Here is a 19,324-nt window from a genome sequence, read left to right as displayed (position 1 = left end):
GCTTACAAGATCCTCCTATGAGTAGAGGAGTAGGGAGAGAGGAAAAGACCTAGGGGAAGGCTAAGGAAGGCACTTTTTCTCTGTGGTTTCTCTCTCCTCTCCACTGTCAGACACTAAAATCCCAGGATCCATAAGATCTTAGCTAGCTCATTGGTTTTATACAGTCCCTAAAGGGTGTGAACAAGGCCCTCAGAAAATCTAAACAGGCTTCTTGTTTCACCTAAAAAGGTGTCTAGGCCCTGTTTACCACAATGAACAATTGAGATGTGTTCTCACCTGATAAATGTATTAGGGCATAACATCTTAATCATTTACTTAAAGTGCAGTGGGATAATTGTCTGGACTGATATCTACCTTTACATATATATTTGCAGTTAAAAGATAATTTGGGGGCAGCTAGGTGGCAGAGTGGATAGAGCACTGGCCCTGGATTCAGAAGGACCCGAGTTCAAATTCAGCCTCAGACCCTTCACACTTACTAGCTGTGCAAGTCACTTAACCCCAGTTGCCTCACCAAAAAAAAAAGATAATTTTGGGGGTAAAGCCACTAGAAGCTAAGTGTATGGACAGTGGAACTTCAGTTGAGCTTTGAAGGAAATTAAAACTCAGGGCTTCTGGTTTTCCCGTGTAAAATGACTAAATGAATTTATCCAGTTTTCTTCCTAGCTCTAACATTCTATGAATCTATTTCAGTAGAGTTCTTTTGGAGGAGTAAACAGATTCATGGACAATGGGTAACCAGTGGACATAGTTAAAAAGCTTTTGAGAAAGTTCCACAACAAGTGTGAAGGACTGCATGGCATTTGGGGGGGGGGGGCGGGGAAGGCAGGGAGGTTGAAGGAATTATGAGTAAATGTTGAAACAGATGATAGAAGACATTGTTTTTGGCATTGGTGAATGGTCTCTACGAATCAAAAACTGATTCTGAGCCCCCAAACATGTTAATAATCACAATTTATCTATTGATATCTGTAGCAGAGTCATGACTAGGTTGGGATAACTAGAGTTTTGCCACAGGGTGCCAAAAATTAGAGGTCATTTATAGTATTTGTAATTCTTTAGAAAATAGAAACAATTGATCTTTAGCACAATTAGGATGAATAATCAGTCAAATAAGAAGCTACCTTAATGCCTACTTCTCCTAAACGGTTGCACTTCTGGTGAACTTTTTACCACCCTCCCCCTACCTAGCTTTCAGCCTCCCCAGCGGTAGCCTTGAGGTGTCTGGGGGGAGTCCTCAGGTACAGCAAGGTGATGTTCTGTGTTCTCCATTCTCAAAGGTTATTACTTTCTGAAATGTCCCCTTCCTATCTCAACTGAGTTTGTGTTAAAAGTTGATTTGAAGGGGCAGCTAGATGGCACAGTGGATAGAGCACCAGCCCTGGAGTCAGGAGTACCTGAGTTCAAATCCAGCCTCAGACACTTAACACTTACTAGCTGTGTGACCCTAGGCAAGTCACTTAACCCCAATTGCCTCACTAAAAAAAAAAAAAAAAGTTGATTTGAGGGCACACGGTGCTGTTTTCCTTGGGCACATTTTGGTAGCACTTGCCCCAAGTGCCAAAATTGTCACTCGTGCCTCTGATTGATGATAAAATACGAAATTCCATTTATATCCAATAAGCATTAAGTGCTTACTACATGGCCAGTGCTAGGCTAGGCACTGAGTATATAACAATGACAAAAATGTGAGTCTCTACCCTTAAGTGATTTATATTCTCTGAGGTCTGGGGGGGAAATCTGTACACATATAAGTATATACAATGTAAGGAAATTATTATTTTTTTTTGGTGAGGTAATTGGGGTTAAGTGACTTGCCCAGGGTCACACAGCTATTAAGTGTGTCTGAGGATGGATTTGAACTCAGATCCTCCTGACTCTAGGGCCAGTGCTCTATCCACTGTACCACCTAGCTGCCCCAGGAAGTCCTTTTTTTATTTTTACTAACTTTGTGATTTCATCAGTGTGGGGAGTTCCATTGAGGAACTTCTATGGACTAGGAAGATTGACTTCTGTCTTACAGAATTGGTATGGCACTGAGAGATTAAGTGACTTGTTTAGGATGATATAACCAGTTTATCAGAAGTCTGGCTTGAACTCTGATCTTCTGACTCTGAGGCCTAGATCCAAAGATAAAAATGTACATGCATAAAATGTATAAATTATGTAAATATAGCCAAAAAATGCAAATTAAATGTCTGCAATAGCTGCTGGAGGGGATTAGGAAAGACCTCATGTGGGAGGTTGAGTTTGAGCTGACTTGTAAAGGAAGCTAGAGGTTCTAAATGCATTCAAGACTAGGAGTTGGGAGATGTAATGTTTTGTATGCGGATCAGCAAAGACCCATTTACATCCTAATATTTTTACAGAATCTTGTAGTGTAGCAAGTTGGTGACAATTAAAGAAATAATAAACTGAATGGAAATTAAGACCTATAAGGGAGGCAGCTAGGTGGTGCAGTGAATAGATCTCTGGGCTTGGAGTCAGGAAGATCTCACTTCAAATCTGACCTTAGACAAACTTACTGTCTGTGTGATCCTAGACAAATCACTTAACCTCAGTTTCTTCATCTATAAAAAAAAGGGATAACATTAGCACCCACCTCCCAAGGTTATTGGGAAGATAAAGTGAGATATTTGTAAAGCAAATAAATGTTAGCTATAATTATTATTAGGGAATCATCAAGTCTATTTTTTTTTCTTTTACGGGTCAATGAGGGTTAAGTGAATTGCCCACAGTAAGTGTCAAGTGTCTGAGTCCAAATTTGAACTCAGGTCCTCCTGAATCCAGGACCCATGCTTTATCCACTGTGCCACCTAGCTGCTCCCCATCAAGTATATTTTCTTTAAAATGTTATATTTTTAGAATGACCTGAAAAGTAACCCCATTTTTTTTTCTCCTCAGCTTTCAGTCAGTTAATTCTACCACACTTTGTGGTTGCATTAGCTTCTGACATTCATCTAAACTTTAACAGCAACCAAATGACATTCATGCATCTTAAGTCCTCTTGCCAAACAGTTCTCCAGCCTCCAGTCATCCAGAGTTATGGGGAGTCTTTTTGCTTTTTGTTGTTCTGCTTCCCTGCTTTTGTTTGAAATGTTTCCCAGAGACAAAGGAACTTGAAGGCTTTTAGTCTGAGTGGCTGGTTAGCTAAGACCAGGGCCTCCTGCTCCAGGATGTCACATTCTCTTCCTTAAATATAATCCTAAAAATCTAACAATGATTTTTTTAAAAAGGAAAATGTGGGAGGGAAATTAAAATTTTAATTTTTTTAAATAAAAAGGAAAAGGTGATAGAGAAGATGTCCATCCTGACATCAAGTTCAAAATAGTAATTCAAACCTACCTTCGCTACTACAAAATCTTTCCACCTAAACTTCTATAATGTTGTTATTCTGTCATTTCAGTTATATCCTACTCTTTGTGGCACCATTTGGGGTTTCTTGGCAAAGATACTGGAGTGTTTTGCCATTTCCTTCTCCAGCTGATTTACAAACGAGGAGACTAAAAGCAAACAGTTAAGTGATTTGAGGTCACACACCTAGTAAATGTCCGAGACTGCATTTGAGGTCAGGTCTTCATGACTCCAGGCCTGGAACTTTATTCGCTTAGCCACTTACTTAGTGCTTCTCTTCCCTCTGACTCTTCTCTCTACCCATAATGTTTAAATATATAGATGATATAGGTAGTCCCCTTGATTTCAACCTTTGTCTTTCACCAGTTTTATTTCACATTTTTCATTTTTAAATTTGTTTTGGAACTGAAAATTCACCCCATACACACACACACACACACACACACACACACACACACACACACACACACACTATCCTAAATGGTTGTTAATACAAGGGAATTGGCCTTTTTGCTGTAACATTTTTGCATCTTACCCAGTTCATACTATTATGGATAGGTTGGGTCCCCAAATTACTCCTCCAAGGGTTCTAAGAGTTATCCTGGGAAAGGGAAAGGAAGGGGAAGGAACAAGTATATATTAAGCACTTGTTATGTGCCAGGCACTGTACTAAATGCTTTACAAATTTGATCTCATTTGATTGTATGGTTGGGTATCCTCCTAAATGCTAGAGCACAAGCCACACACTGATCTGCTTCCTGTTGACAAAAGATTCAGTTATTTAACAAAGGCATTTACTCAAATGGCTTAGCAAAAATAGTAGTTGCAAAGCATTTTCCTTTAACTCCAGGGGCAAAGCGTTGTACAAAATGGGGATTGGGGTGGGAATATTGATAGTGGACCCAAATTGAAAGTGCAGTGGTGGTGAGGTGGTTATATAGGGAACACGTGTGGCCAAGGCCTCAGTATTCTTTATCTCTCAGGAGGCTCCTCATGACATCATGATGAGTCACTCTCCTGTTGATGTGGGTTGCCTCTGTGCAGAGCACAGTTTCTCCATTAACTCTCCAGTGGCTCCAATGGGCTTACTCTTCCTAGGGTTTAGTATCTGCCCCAGATTAACCATTCATCTGGGACAAGTTGAGCAAGTGATTTGGTAGCTATGCTGGATCCTTACCAGGCTCTGCTGCTGCTGGACTGGGCAGTGCAATTGCTAGTCAGTAGTTGCTGGATAGAACCAGAGAAGCTGCTCTGCTTTGGGGCAGCTACGTTCAGGAGGAACCAAGCAAGTTGTTTAGGGTTAGCATCTCGGCTGGATGGGTTAATCCATTCTTTTTCCACCTTCAGCCACTGGTTTGCCTTCCATATCCTACTGGGTATAGCATGTTCCCTGAGGGAAGGCTGCAAGGGGCCAAGCCTGACATCTTCCATTTGCCTGAAAGGACTTCCTCCTACACAGGGAGTGTATCACTTCTTATTGCCACCTCATTGCCAGACTCCTTCTGCCAGTCCACCCAACTGGTATGTGGAAAATCTCCAGTGCAAAGAATAATAATTTTCTCTTTGACTTCAAACCTTACATCTTCTACTGTGTCTGTCTTTTGAAGGAAGAGGAAAGTTGGTGGTGCACAGGACTTCTATCCCTGCTGTGAAGATTTGACTCCCATCTCTAGCTGAGCCCTTTCCCACCTAATTTCCAGCCTTTGGAACTGAGGAGTTGTGAAGCAGGTTCAACCATCTGACCATATGCCTCCCATCTGATATCATACTTGCCTCCTACCTGATCTTGAACCTCTCAAGTGGAGGAGTGGTGCTCTTACTAAATGAAGACTTTCTCACAGCTGGTTATACTCTTCACATCCCACCAATTCTGAACTCCTATAAATTATCATCTAAATCCTACTCCCCACCCCTACCCAATTCCTCATTCCCATCCACCCTCAACCCTCCCACCCCAAAGTTTCAACCTAACTCCATCAAGCCCTTCCATTGTGCCCTCTAGTTGTTCCATAGGCAACAAACTTCCCTTCATCTTAAATCTTTTCCTCTCGCACTCCTTCCATCTAATAGCTCTGCATGACTTTCCTTCTGATGACACAGATTCCTTTCCAGTACTGTCTATACTTTCACTTATTCTCCACTGCTCACTGGTCAAGGGAAGGAAGCTAGAATATGTCTTGCTTCCTATTGCCATTTCCAGGGTCTCCCCCTACATCACTTGGTAACCTCTCTTCCTTTGAGGTTTATGCTGTTCATATCTACCACCCAATCAGAATCCTGGTAGCTATTGCCTACAGACTCTCAGGTCACTTGCCTGCCTTTCTCAATGAGTTTAGTGCCTGGCTAAGAATTTTTTTTCTCCCCAAGTCCTGTCTTCATACTAGGGAACTTCTACTTACATACTGACTCTGCCTTAAATACCCATATCACTCAGTTCAACCTATTCATTTCCCATGACTTATGCCTTCAACCCAACTTAGCCACACACAAAGATGATCAGTCATACCCTTGATCACCAACAAATGCACCACCCCTGTATTCAAGAATTCTAAAATCTCCTTATCTGACCATGATCTATTGGCTTTTAACTCTCCTTAACAAAACCCTACTCTGTCCATACTATGGCCTCCAATCCTTTAACACTTCAATTTTCTTCCAGGTGATTTCCCCTTCATTTCCCCAGTGGTAGCCTCTGTGTACTCTTTTCTCCATCTTTTTTTTTTTTTTAAGTGAGGCAATTGGGGTTAAGTGACTTGCCCAGGGTCACACAGCTAGTAAGTGTCAAGTGTCTGAGGCTAGATTTGAACTCAGGTACTCCTGAATCCAGGGCCAGTGCTTTATCCACTGCGCCACCTAACTGCCCCCGCTCAGATGGCTTCTACCACCATCTCCTCTTTCACTGTTTTCTCACATGATAAAGTGGCCTTACTTTTTACTAAGGCTAACTCTTCCACTTATTCAAGTGATCGAATTCCATCCCATTTTCTCCAACAGGTTTTCCCCTGTCATCTCCATTCTATCACTTATTTTCAGTCTTCCCTTCTCTACTGGCTCCTTCCTTACTGCCAACAAACATGTCCATATCTTTCCCATCCATAAAAACCCCTCACTTGATCTTTCTATCACTACCATCATCCTATCTCTCTTCTGCTTTTTGTGCTTAAACTCTTCAAAAAGGTTGTCCACAAGTGCCTCTTTCTCTCCTCTCACTATCTTACAATACAACTTCCAACCTTATCATTCCACTAAAACTGTTATCTCCAAAATTACTAATTATCAGTGGTCTTTTCTCTGTTCTCAATCTCCTTGACCTCTCTGCAGCCTTTGACACTTGATCACCCCTCTCTTCCTTGATACTCTTTTCTCTCTAGGTTTTCAGAACACTGCTCTCCTGGTTCTCTTCCTTCCTAACTACCCCCTTTTCTATCTCCTTTGTGGATCTTCCAGATCACACTCTCTAACCATAGGTGTCCCACCGAATTCTGTCCTGGCCCCTTTTTTCTTCTCCCTCTATACAACTTCACTTGGCGATGCCATCAGCTCCCATGGATTTAAATTAATCCCATGCTGATGATTCTGAAGTCTTTCTATCCTGTCTCACACTACTCTCTGTTGACCTCCAATCTCAAACTTTCAAATGACTTTCAGATATCTTGAACTAGAAGTCCAGTAGACATCTTAGACTCAATATGTCCAAAATGGAACTCATTGTCTTTCCCCCTAAACCCAACTTACCCTCCTACCTTTCCTACTACTATAGAAGGCAACACCATCCTCCCAGTCCTTCAGGCTCACAGCGTTAGGAGTTATCCTCAATTTCTCACCCCTCTTCATATCCAGTCTGTTGCCAAGGACTGTCAGTTTCACCTTTGCAACATCTCTTGCATATGTCCCCTTCTCTCCTCTGATACTGCCACCACTCTAGTGCAGGCCCCCTCATTACCTTACACTTGAATTATTTCAGTACCCTGTTTGTGGATCTGTCTGCTTCCTTTTATCTTTCTCTACGTCAATCCATTTTCCATTCAGCCACCAAAGTGATTTTTCTAAAGCACACACCCTCCTCACTCAATAAACATCAATGGCTCTGTTTGGCATTCAAGTCCTTCATAACCTTTTGTTGTTGTTCAATCATTTCTGACTCTTTGTGACCCCGTTTGGGGTTTTCTTGGCAAAGATAGTAGAATGTTTTGGGTTTGTCATTTCTTTCTCCAGCTCATTTTACAGATGAAGAAACTGAAGCAAACAGGGTTAAGTGACTTGCTCAGGGTCACATAGCTAGAAGTGTCTAAGGACAGATTTGAACTCAGATCTTCCTGACTCCAGGCTTGAGCTCTATCTACTGTGCCACCTAACTACCCCCTTCATAACCTAGCCCCATCCTGCCTTTCCAGTCTTCTTACACCTTAATCTCCAACATGTACTCTTCAATCCAGTGACACTGTCCTCCTAGGTGTTGCATAAATAAAGCATACCTCATCTCTTGGCTTTGGACATTTTCTCTGGCTGGCTCTCTCCTCCACTCTGTCTTTTGACCTCCCTGGCTTCCTTTGAGTCCCAACTAAAATCCCACACTTTACTGGAAGCATTCCCCAACCCCTCTTCATTCTAATGACTCCCCTCTTTCAATTATTAACTATTTATTTTGCATATGATGTTATGTAAAACATGTTATATATGTGTCTGTATGCGTGTGTATGTTTGCATGCTATCTCCCATTACATTGTAAACTCCTTTTCATTTAGCACTGTCTTTTGCCCCTTTTTGTGTCTTCAGCACTTAGCCTGGTACATAGTAGGCACTTAATGTTGATTGATTGGGTGGGTGGTATTGGGCTCTCTACAGCTGGAGCATTACAATCTATAGGACGACTCCATTTAGATCTTCCATGGTGCCCAGACCAGCCATTTCTTCATTTCTAACTGTCTGCACTCTTCTGAACTTCGTCATGCCCCCCTCTCATCATCCTGCAAGATCTTATCAACTCTGGGGTTCTTTTCTCCCATAGATTGGAGAGTATGGAAGTCAGGCAGTTAAGAGCTCCTCTCAGACCCTTCATTTAAGGATGACATCCAGGCCAATCATCTCTTCATTGCCCACCTGGCTACACTCCTATGGGTTTTATCATGCTCCACCGTGGGTTGTCCTCCCCTCCTCCCTGTTGTCTTCTCCCAATGGATTGTAAGCTTCTTGAGGGTAAAGATTTTTCCTTTCTTTGTATCCCCCATGTTTAACAGAGCATGTGGCATATTAATAGGTACTTAATAAATGTTTATTAGCCATGCTCTTTCAGCCAGAGTACCACAGAACTCTACAGAAGCTTCTTCCTTTAAACTCCCTGCAAAATTTTACTCCCAGAGAAAGGAAAGGGCTTGCCTCTCCTATTTGCCTCTTCCCTCAGTAAACCAGCACATGGTTATCTTAAGACAGTTTCTATTTAATTATTTTACTGTATACTCCTTTGGTAATGATGACAAATAGTGGCTTGAGACAAAGGTATTAAAGCAGTCTTCCCTGAGACCAGTTCTTCACCTCTTCTTAAGCACTCTAGTATTCAAAGTTACCACCCTTTTTAGAATAAGGAATGTCTGTTTTTAATTTGGAGGCTCTCCTCATTGCACTCTAGTGTTTTTTAATCTGGGCTGATCTTCAACCTTTCTTGGAATCTCCCTGGGACACCCCTTTTGCCTTACTGTTCCTCATATGCCCTCCTGCCTCTTTTCTTACCTCTGCCTCTAATTAGTGTTCTTCAAAGCTCAACTGTAATGCTTCCTACTTTCCTGATCAGCCCTCTCTACCCCCCCCCAGTGCTATAAGAGGGGTTTCTTTGTATTTCCATCCCATGATGGTGGCAGGAAGTCTATAATAGGCCAGGTAGGTACTCTGGTTTGGAGATAAGGTGAGAGTGGAGGAGAGACATCATATAGTGGTAGCTTTATGGCAATAGCAGTGGCAGTGGCTGCAATGGAAGTTGGGATTCCTCTGCTCTCAAGTACTCAAAAAGGCATCTGGGTATTGCTATTTGGGGGACTCCCTATACCCAGATGTTGGGGCAAATCATATGACATTACATGAAGTAGGCTACTAATTCTTTTTTAAAAGCATAGGTCTTTACTGTATAACCAGTGTTAGCAACAGGGACTGCTGGGAGATATGGTCTTTTCTAGCTGGATTGAAAGACTAAACGACGGTGAGAGGTAGAACTATAGGGAGCACAGGGAAGTCGGAGAATGTTGGAGCTCCACAAATGGGGCCCTTTGATGTTGGAATTGATCATAAGGAAGGGAACTGCTACCCTAATGAATGATAACATCACGTAATATTTTTTTAAAGGAATAAACATTTTTATCTCTAGTTTTGGGTTCTAATTTCTATCCCTCCTTCCTGCCCTCCCTTCCCCACTCCCTGAGGCAAGGCAGTAAGCAATCAGATATGGGTTATACAAGTACAATTATACAAAACATTACCATATTAGTCATTTTGTACCAGAAAACTTGAATAAAAGAAAAAATGAAAGTGAGAAATAGCATGCTTCAGTCTGTTCCATCAACATTAATTCTTTCTTTGGAGGTGGATAATATGTTCCATCAATAGTCCTTTGGGATTCTCTTGGATCATTATATTGTTGAGAATAGTTAAGTCATTCACAGTTCCTCGTCAAACAATATTGCTGTCTCTGTGCACAATGTTCTCCTGGTTCTGCTCACTTCACTGTACATCAGTTCATACAAGCCTTTCCAGGCCTTTCTGAAATCATCCTGCTTGTCATTTCTTATAGCACAGTAATATTCCATCATTGTCATATACCACAGCTTGTTTAGCCATTCCCTAATTGATGGGTATTCCCTTGATTTCCAATTCTTAGCCACCACAAAAAGAGCTGCTAGAAATATCTTTGTATAAATAGGTCTTTTTTTCTTTTGGGGGATGTCTGATATAAACCTAGCAGTGGTATTGCTGGATCAAAGGGTATGCACATTTCTATAGCCCTTTGGGCATAGTTCCAAATTGCTTTCCAGAATGGTTGGATCTTTTCACAACTCCACCAACAGTGAATTAGCATCCCAACTTTCCCACATCCCTTCCAACATCCAATATTTTCTGTTTTTGTTATAAATCACATGTAATCTTTAGCAGTGGAACTTCTTGTTTGGCTTATTGATCCACTTTTGGTTTGGTTTGGTTTGGTTAGGTTTTTTTAGTGAGGCAATTGGGGTTAAGTGACTTGCCCAGGGTCACACAGCTAGTAAGTATTAAGTGTCTGAGGCCAGATTTGAACTCAGGTCCTCCTGACTCCAGGGCCGGTGCTCTATCCACTGTGCCACCTAGCTGCCCCTATTGATCCACTTTTAAGGAATCATGTGCTTGGACAGAACTTGCTATTTGCAAGTTTGTACCTTGCCTCTTCCATACTTGGGACCTGCTGAATTTAATTATTTTCCCATACCTTCCCCTCATCTATGAAGTCTAGTGGTTGATGGTGTCTCCTTTCTCCTTCTGCCTTATCATCTTTTTTGTGTACTCAACCAGTGCTTGCTATACTGGAGTGGGTAAAAAGGGGAAAGGAAGAGGTGGGAAACAAAAGTGATCCTGTGAGACTAATCTCCCTAGACTTTGTTTTTTTGTTTGTTTTGTTTGTTTTTGGTGAGGCAATTGGGGTTAAGTGACTTGCCCAGGATCACACTGCTAGTAAGTGTCAGGTGTCTGAGGTCGGATTCGAACTCAGGTCCTCCTGAATCCAGGGCTGGTACTGTATCCACTGCGCCACCTAGTTGCCCCCCTAGACTTTAAAGAGAAAAAAAGACCCTGGGAGACTATATTAACTCTCAGAAAGCATAAAGTAGAGCTTTAACTTGAAAGTCAGTATTTGTGCTCACTTACAAAAGCAAGGTAATTATCTTCTTGTTCTTCACTTTAATTTTCCTCAGCTAATTGATATTTGCCAAACTTCCATCTAATTTTGACAGTTAATCTCAACATTAGTTAATGTTCAGTCTCTACACAACCCATCTGTCCACCCACATGTGGAATAATTTTATCTAAAAAAAAATTTAAATTCAGCAAAATGAATTGTAACAAAATATTTCCCTGCTTCTAGATGGCAGTACTGTTTTCTTAAGGGACTGATATAGGCTAGTCTATGAATCATATTCCAAGTATAATGATAATTGAAAAACCCAAAGATGAATTGGTTAATGCTCCAAGTTCCTTGTTTAATAAATTGTTGCTTGTTGAATTAGATTGGAAAAGCTTAAGTAAATAAAATTAAATGAAAAAAATGCAAGGTGCTCAAATATTGAATATTGGTAAAAGTGAAGTGGCTCCGCTTATTGATATTTGAGAATTTGCCTTAGCCATAATTATTTTGGAAAAATCAAAATTAAATATCTCAACAAGCTTAAAAACAATCAGAACTTTTTGTGCTTTTTCAAACCCAATACACATTGTTCATCTTTATGCAGAATTTGTTCATATTTGTTGTATTTCTCCCAGAAGTCTCTTTACTGTATTTGTAGAGATCTTAGCTCTTGATATTCTTAGTTACATTTTCCCCCAGTGAATTTTTTTAATATAATTTCATTAGTACAAAAATTTCTTATAATGAAAATATTAGTATAGGTAGTCAACTTAGAAAATACCCTTTACAAACAAATGGCTGTGATGTGAATCCTTATTGCCACTGTCTCTTCTATAACTGTTGTGGGGGAACTCTCCTCTTGCCACTACCAAAATGGATGAAATGGAATGTACTTACCCTGAAGGAGAGAAGATTTAGAAATTGAGCATTTGAAAGACTCTCTGATCAGATCAGATGATGGATACAGTGAGGCATTCATTTCCTAGTAGCATATGATTTAGAGTTGGAAGAAAGCTTAGAACTCACCAATCCAATCTGCTTACTTTATAGGTATGGAAACTGAGGTTTCAGAGTTTAAGTGATTTATCCAAGGTCACACAGGTAATAAGGAGAGCCATTATTCAGAGTCAGGTGCTATGAGTCCATATTCATTGCTCTTTGTTCTGTATTACTTTTTTCTATTTTCATTCCCCTGAGAGAGGTAGAACAGAAGGAAGTTCTAAGAGTTGGGTAAACTGGAAAGGGGTTAAAAATGAGAGAAAAGTCAGAAAAAACATGAGACGGTAAAGACAAAGGTGAAGGGACATGAGGAAAAAGAAAGGGGATAAAAGAAAAAACTTGAAAATATTTTTAGTTTTAAAAAAATGTTCCCTTTATTTCTCCTTTAAAACTCATTTCATTATCAGAAAATAGAGGTTGCTTTTCAGAATTTCAAGATTTAAAATTTTTTTAATATTTAAAAAGGTAAAGAGGGAAGAAAGAGTGGGGTACATTGTCAGAATTTATAAGGCATTCCCCCCTCTTCTAAGTATCTCTGGTTGACTGCTCCATTTCAATCCATCTTGTTGAAAAATATCAATTACAACTGATAATTCCGCCCTTCACATTCACTGTGAATAAATAAGTGAGAATAAAGAACAGAAAGCTAGGAAATCAGAAGAGTAAGAATGAGAGATTTAGAAAGATAATTATACTGTACTATGCCTCATTTCTTGCTTATAAGAAGTGTGTGCGAAGTGCCACTTGTATTATAAGTAGCCTTTCAGTTCTCTCATGAGAGTGAAGATGTAACTCAAATAATTGAAAGATGTGAGATGAGCCAACTAAAGACTTTCCTAGTGGACATAACTAGTGTGCATCAGATATGGATTAGTAGTTGTGTTTTTTGCTAATAATGAGGAACAGATAGCACTTTAAATTCTTCTTTGTGAGCATCAGAGGATGATTCATATTTTATGCTAAAATAAATCTGAATTTGATAGAATGAGAAGTTAAAAAATCATTTTACTCATTGTTATTGTCTTGTTGAGGTACAGGATCAATGCAGTGTGAATATGAGAAAATGTAGGAGAACATGAAATGATTTAGAGGAAAGTAGAGAAGGGAAAAGAAAGGCTAACCAGAGGGAAAAATGAAAAACTATACAAGCCTGAAGAAAAATAAAGATATAGAAAAGAAATACAGGAAGAAGAGTTAGAAAATGAGTAAAAGAAAACAAACAAAGGAAGCAATTACTATTTTATGGAAAACCAAAAGTCAGCTTGTTAGGCTGTATCTATAGCTATATCTATCTATCTATCTATCTATCTATCTATCTATCTATCTATCTATCTATCTATCTATCTATCTATCTATCTATCAATCAATTATCTATCTCTATTATATCAGTGTTAGAATGCTAGGAATGTGGGGGACGGCTAGGTAGTGCAGTGGATAAAGCACCAGCCTTGGATTCAGGAGGACCTGAGTTCAAATCCAGCCTCAGACACTTGACACTTACTACCTGTGTGACCCTGGGCAAATCACTTAACCCTCAATGCCCCACCAAAAAAAAAAAAAAAAAGAATGCTAGGAATGAGACACTTGGTGTTCATTTGGGAGGCCCAAGATTATTATACAGGTCAGGGCTTCATAAACTTTTTCATTCGTGACCCCTTTTCACCCAAGAAATTTTATGTGACCCTGATTTTATAAGTATATAAAATAGGTATACATAACCTTTTACTGTTGCCAAATTTTTCGCAAGCCCCACATTCAATTATGCAACCCCATATGGGGTTGTGACCCACAGTTTAAGAAGCTTTAATATAGGCTAGCTGTACAAAGTACTCAATGATTTGTTTTAGTTTTAGGGGTTTTTTTTGGCAGAACTGTTTGAATTCCTTGGAAGAGGAGCACTATTTGAATACTGAATATAGAGCATTATTACTATTAATATTGATGCTAGATTTACAACTATTACATGGGGAAAATCAATGCATTGTGGGGCTTCTGGCATTTCTAAGCATTTCATGCTTAATTTGGTTTCTTGATGAGATTGGGTTTGGGCAAGATGAAGATTCCTTGTAGACACTAAGAAGATTTTAAATTGTTATATGAATTCCAATGGCCCCTCCTTGTAATGTTGTTTTCAGATTTGATGTTGAAGCCCATGCTACAGATAAATAAATAAATACCACCAAATCTTTCTAAATCTTTCTGGTAATTCTTGTAACCAATCCCTCCTTGAAAAAAGATAGCAGACAGACCCAGATGATACCAAATTCTTTGTTCTTGTGAATTCCCCCCCCACACACACACCCGGGACAATGAGGGTTAAGTGACTTGCCCAGGGTCACACAGCTAGTGTCAAGTGTCTGAGGCCCCATTTGAACTCAGGTCCTCCTGAATCCAGGGCCAGTGCTTTATCCACTGCGATACCTAGTTGCCCCCCCCCCCCATTTGTGAATTCTTATAGTAGGACTGCAATGAATGAATTAAATGTCTTAAAATTTAAACTTTAGGAAATTCTCTTTACCTCTTGTTTTATGAATAGTTATTTTTTGTTTTCTATGAAAAGTTATTTTTTATTTTCTCTGACCCCCCCCAGATTGCACTCTCTCCTTTATTAACAAAAATATAAGGAAGGGATATGTTACAGAGTTTTGCAGAAGCAATCTTAAAATAAATGCCTTCCATAATTCTCATTTACTTACATGACTATGAACTAAGAGATATCAGTTCTACCCACAGCTAAAAGGGAAAGAAAAGAAATTGACCAGGGGTTTAGCCCTGAGCTGTATAAAGACAAACATACCAACACAAGCCACCACCACAAAAAATTTAGTAGCAAAAGTTGGCTATAAATAAGGGGATCAATGTTCAACTATAACAAATGAAGAGCTGCTGACACCAAGTGGTTCCACTTGGCAGTGGTACAAAGCAAAACAGGCACTGTTTTGGCAAACTGACCATGGAAAGTTTACTGAGAACTTGAACTATGAGTATTGCCCCTCCTTCCATCCTAAACAAGAAGGGAGACTCATCTGTTGGATCAGTTGCTATGGGTTCTGCCTACAAAACTGGTATTGGTATTTTGTAGTTTGTACCTAATCAGTCTGCCCAAGGAATAAGGGAGATCTGCCAATTCAGGGAGAGAAAAAAGAAGTGATGTTTAAAGGGGACAGCATGCAAAGGAAGGCATTAGTTAAATATGTTGGTTATCTCCACTTCAGTGTGTGGATGATCCTGGATACCACGGATCACAATGAAGTGTATAAAAGAATTTATTTCATACCTGAAGTGACTAAGTCATTTCTGGAATTCCTGTAAAACAAATAGCTCAGATCAAAACCTTGCCAATTCAACTACAAACATTTACAAAAGAATTATTAGATGATATGTAATCTGTCATTCTCTAAATGCTTTGTGTTAGTAACTGAAACATATTTACCTGGCTTGTGATCTTGCTTTTGAAATATGAATATAAATAGAATGAGTGAAAATACTTACATATCTGTGAATACACATATATGCATATATCTTTCTATATATACTCTTGTATTTACAAATCATAAATTTATACAGTAATATAATTGCATTTACATATAAATTAAATATATGGGCTGTCCCCTTCCCCTTTTGATTTACAGGTATCAGGGCTGAGAGGAACCTGGAAGAAGCCCAGAGGCAATTTGTCCAACCTAGCCTGGCTACCCCAGAAGATGAGAAGGAGAAAGGCAAATGGAAAGAACATGAATGATTGCCTTTCCAAACTTCAAAAAGAAGCCAAGTGGGAATGTTTCTGTAGCTACTTGAGAAAACGCTTTAATCAATAGGGTGGAGTTATAGGATATAGTTATAAAGAAGCAGGAAGTTTCCAGTTGGGTTTTCTCAGGTAGATAAGGGAATACTTTCTACTTGCCTTAACTAACCAAGTCTCTTTTCTACTCCTGGTTGTCATAGGGTGAACCCATCTTATTTAATGCCTTTCTCACCTAACCCTTAGCTGGTAGGCTTCCTATACTTAGCATCCCCCTAAGAGTCTTGGGGGAGATTCAGAAAGACACTATTAGCTTTTTCTGCTTCTCACCTTTCTCAGAGACAGGTAGGCCAAGTTATACAAATTGCATGGGGCTGCCTTGAAATTTGAGGAGAAGAGATTAGCAGCTAACATATGTGACTCAAAGGAGAGCAACAAAACCCTACCTGATGGTGAAAATTCACTAATCTGGTACTCTGTAAGTTTTATAGCAGTGTTTTTGTTATAATATGAGTCTCAGTAACTTGTAAACCAGAGAATCTAAATAGACACAAATAAATAAATAAATATATCTGGTGATATCTAAAATAATGACAAACAATTTTAATAAATTGAGATATGTCAAGTCTATGGAATTCCATTTAAAAAAACTCTCCTCAAAACTCTGAAGATACCATACTAAGACTCATCAATATGTGTTTATTTTAAAACACTTGCAATATTTAATAACTCTTTTAAAAATTCTATAATTGAATTTAAAAATTCTATTAATGAAGGAAATAGTGTCAGTTAGAACTTTACTGCTCATAAGTAACACTATGAAATTATTGTGTTTCTGATACATAAAGGCAGACAGAAAATCCACTCTTGGCTTTACTGAACACTATAGGATTAGTTATAGCCAAAATTTGTTTTTATTTGCTTTTCTTCCCGACCTGGTACAAATCACCAGGTCCTTAGAATCATGAATCTCAGGGTTGGAAGAGATCTTAGACATCACCCAGTGTCTTACGCATCACCAAAGTGATTTCTCACTCTATGTAGGAATCCTCTCTATAACATTGCTGATAGGTTTGATATGGCAAACTCATAGACTCGGGGAGAAATACTAAGTATCTTGTTGAATTAAGTGACCTAGTCTAAGGTCCTTTACAACTTTAAAATTCTGATTTTATGATTCCTGCTATCCTTAATTTTCTTATTGTTTCTCTCTCTCTCTTTTTTATTTGTGAGGCAATTGGGGTTGAGTGACTTGCCCAGGGTCACACAGCTAGTAAGTGTTAAGTGTCTGAGGCTGGATTTGAACTCAGGTACTCCTGAATCCAGAGCCAGTGCTCTATCCACTGCACCACCTAGCTGCCCCCTTTCTTATTGTTTCTAATAATAATGATGAAGTAATAATACTTGGCCCTTTCAGAGCATTCAAAAACATTTGATATTCAGAGCATATAAAAAATCCAAAGAATCTGTATCTTTAGGTCATACACTGTCTATGTGAATGGTAGTTAAGAAGGAGATGATTTGGTGATCTCGAATTATTGGGCCTATCTCTGAAGAACTGGATAAAAGCAAGTTATTAGGTTTGAGGTATATGAATCAAAGAGAGTAAAAGGAATAACTCTAGAGTGACTAGTGGTCGAATCAGTTGTGATTTAGGGAAGAATGTTAGGATGAATTGATTAGTGTTTTTAGAAGTATTTGTGGATTATTTACCATTTATTAAAAATGTTTGAATCCAGCTTTAAATGATTAGAGGTTGCTTGTAAACCAGAATGTCACCTGACCTCACTACCTCTCTAAGAATGCTGGAGATGGCTACAAGGTATTTCAGGTTCTCCCAGGTCCTGGAGCCACCCAAAGTATTTTTATTTTGGATCTCCCCACCCAAGTCTTTCTTTGGGTCCACCCAGGTTTGTATTTTGGGGTCCCTTCTTATGATTTGTCTGTAACTCATCTATGTGGAAACCTTTGTCAAAATCCTATATAATGTAAACCTTCTAGAACCTGGGGAGAAGGGCCCCCCCCCTTCTTTCTGTCTCTCTCTACCAAACCTAATAAATTTCTTTCTAAAACTATTTTAGGTTTGGGGAGTTGTTCTTGCAAATAACTTTTTATTTTTCAGTGGAACCATTAATAGTACTCTCTTGCATAGTTACTGAAAGTATTTTTTCATTGAATGGCACCTCTTGTTGACATCCTATCCTTTCCCTCTTTATGTACGGCTTTTTTTCCAAGAGGCAGCTTGAGATTGGACCTGGAGTCAGGGAGATGTAAATTTGATCCTGCCTTAGATGTTTACTAGCATTAGTAACTAAATTAATAAATTAATCCCTCTTAGCTTCAGTTTCTTCACCTATAAAATGGCAATAGTAATAGTGTCTACTTCACAGGGTTGTTGTAAAGAATCAAATGAGATAATATGTTATATGTGTAAAGTTCTTTGCAGCCTTTAAGGGCTATGCAAATGTCAGCTATTATTTCCCTTTCCTTGCTTTCTTTCCCTCCTCCTTTCTTCTCTCCTACATCAGGATGTTGGTTGGTTGGTTGGGTTTTGTTCAGACTTGTGTTTTTATTGACTTATGGAATTCCCAATGAGAAAACTCCCTCTGCCAATGAAGATCAGCACCTGTTTTGCAATTAAGAGAGTTGTGTGGGGCTACTGAGAGGTTGCATGATTAACCCAGGTCACATATCCAGTATGTAAGAGGTAGGACTTGAGTCATGATCTTCCCAACTTGCTAGCGCTCTCCACTACATCATGCCATCTCTTCCACTTGAATCTTTGATTAGTAATAATAGTTGATATTGACATATTGGCTTTAGAGTTTACATGATACGTTACTTAGATTATCCATTTGAATATCACAATAACTGTGAAATTAGTACTATAGTTATTGTTATTATCTCCTTTTGTGGATGAGGAAACTGAGGCAGGTTGCCCTGGATCAAATGGTTAGTAATTTGAACCAGGTAAACTACTTTACTCTATCCACTATGCCAGACTTCCTCTACCAGTTGCAATCATGGGCATTATTTAGCATTACTCATTGCTAAAGATGTTGCTGAATCTTCCTCTGAAGAGTATTAGATCAGAATTACTGGGGAAAATCTCCTATTCCATATACTTCTTTTTTTGTTTGTTTTGGTTTGTTTTTTTGGTGAGGCAATTGGGGTTAAGTGACTTGCCCAGGGTCACACAGCTAGTAAGTGTCAAGTGTCTGAGTCCAGATTTGAACTTAGGTCCTCCTGACTCCAGGGCCAGTGCTCTATTCACTGCTGCCCCTTATTCCATATACTTCTATACCTTCTTATTCTTATCAAGAGCAGGAAAATTTCTATGGGAGGTAGCTTCAATTTTCATTTGTAATTTA

The 19,324-nt window shown here is 39.2% G+C and overlaps 1 protein-coding gene across 1 annotated transcript in view; it reads right to left on the bottom strand.

The window, feature by feature from the left end:
* Positions 1-13,296: 13,296 nt before the first annotated feature.
* The window catches only part of FAM71D (family with sequence similarity 71 member D), a 50,951-nt gene continuing 44,923 nt past the window's right edge, over positions 13,297-19,324 (bottom strand). Inside the window, exons 5-6 of the mRNA XM_043990156.1 lie at positions 15,489-15,517; positions 13,297-13,361 (exon numbers count right to left, since the gene is read on the bottom strand). Coding sequence (XP_043846091.1) covers positions 13,297-13,361; positions 15,489-15,517 — 94 coding nt within the window. The remainder of the gene's footprint in view (positions 13,362-15,488; positions 15,518-19,324) is intronic.

The sequence above is a fragment of the Dromiciops gliroides genome, chromosome 2, assembly GCF_019393635.1.
Source record: "Dromiciops gliroides isolate mDroGli1 chromosome 2, mDroGli1.pri, whole genome shotgun sequence".
Taxonomy (NCBI): domain Eukaryota; kingdom Metazoa; phylum Chordata; class Mammalia; order Microbiotheria; family Microbiotheriidae; genus Dromiciops; species Dromiciops gliroides.
This window is presented reverse-complemented; position numbering and strand designations above follow the sequence as displayed.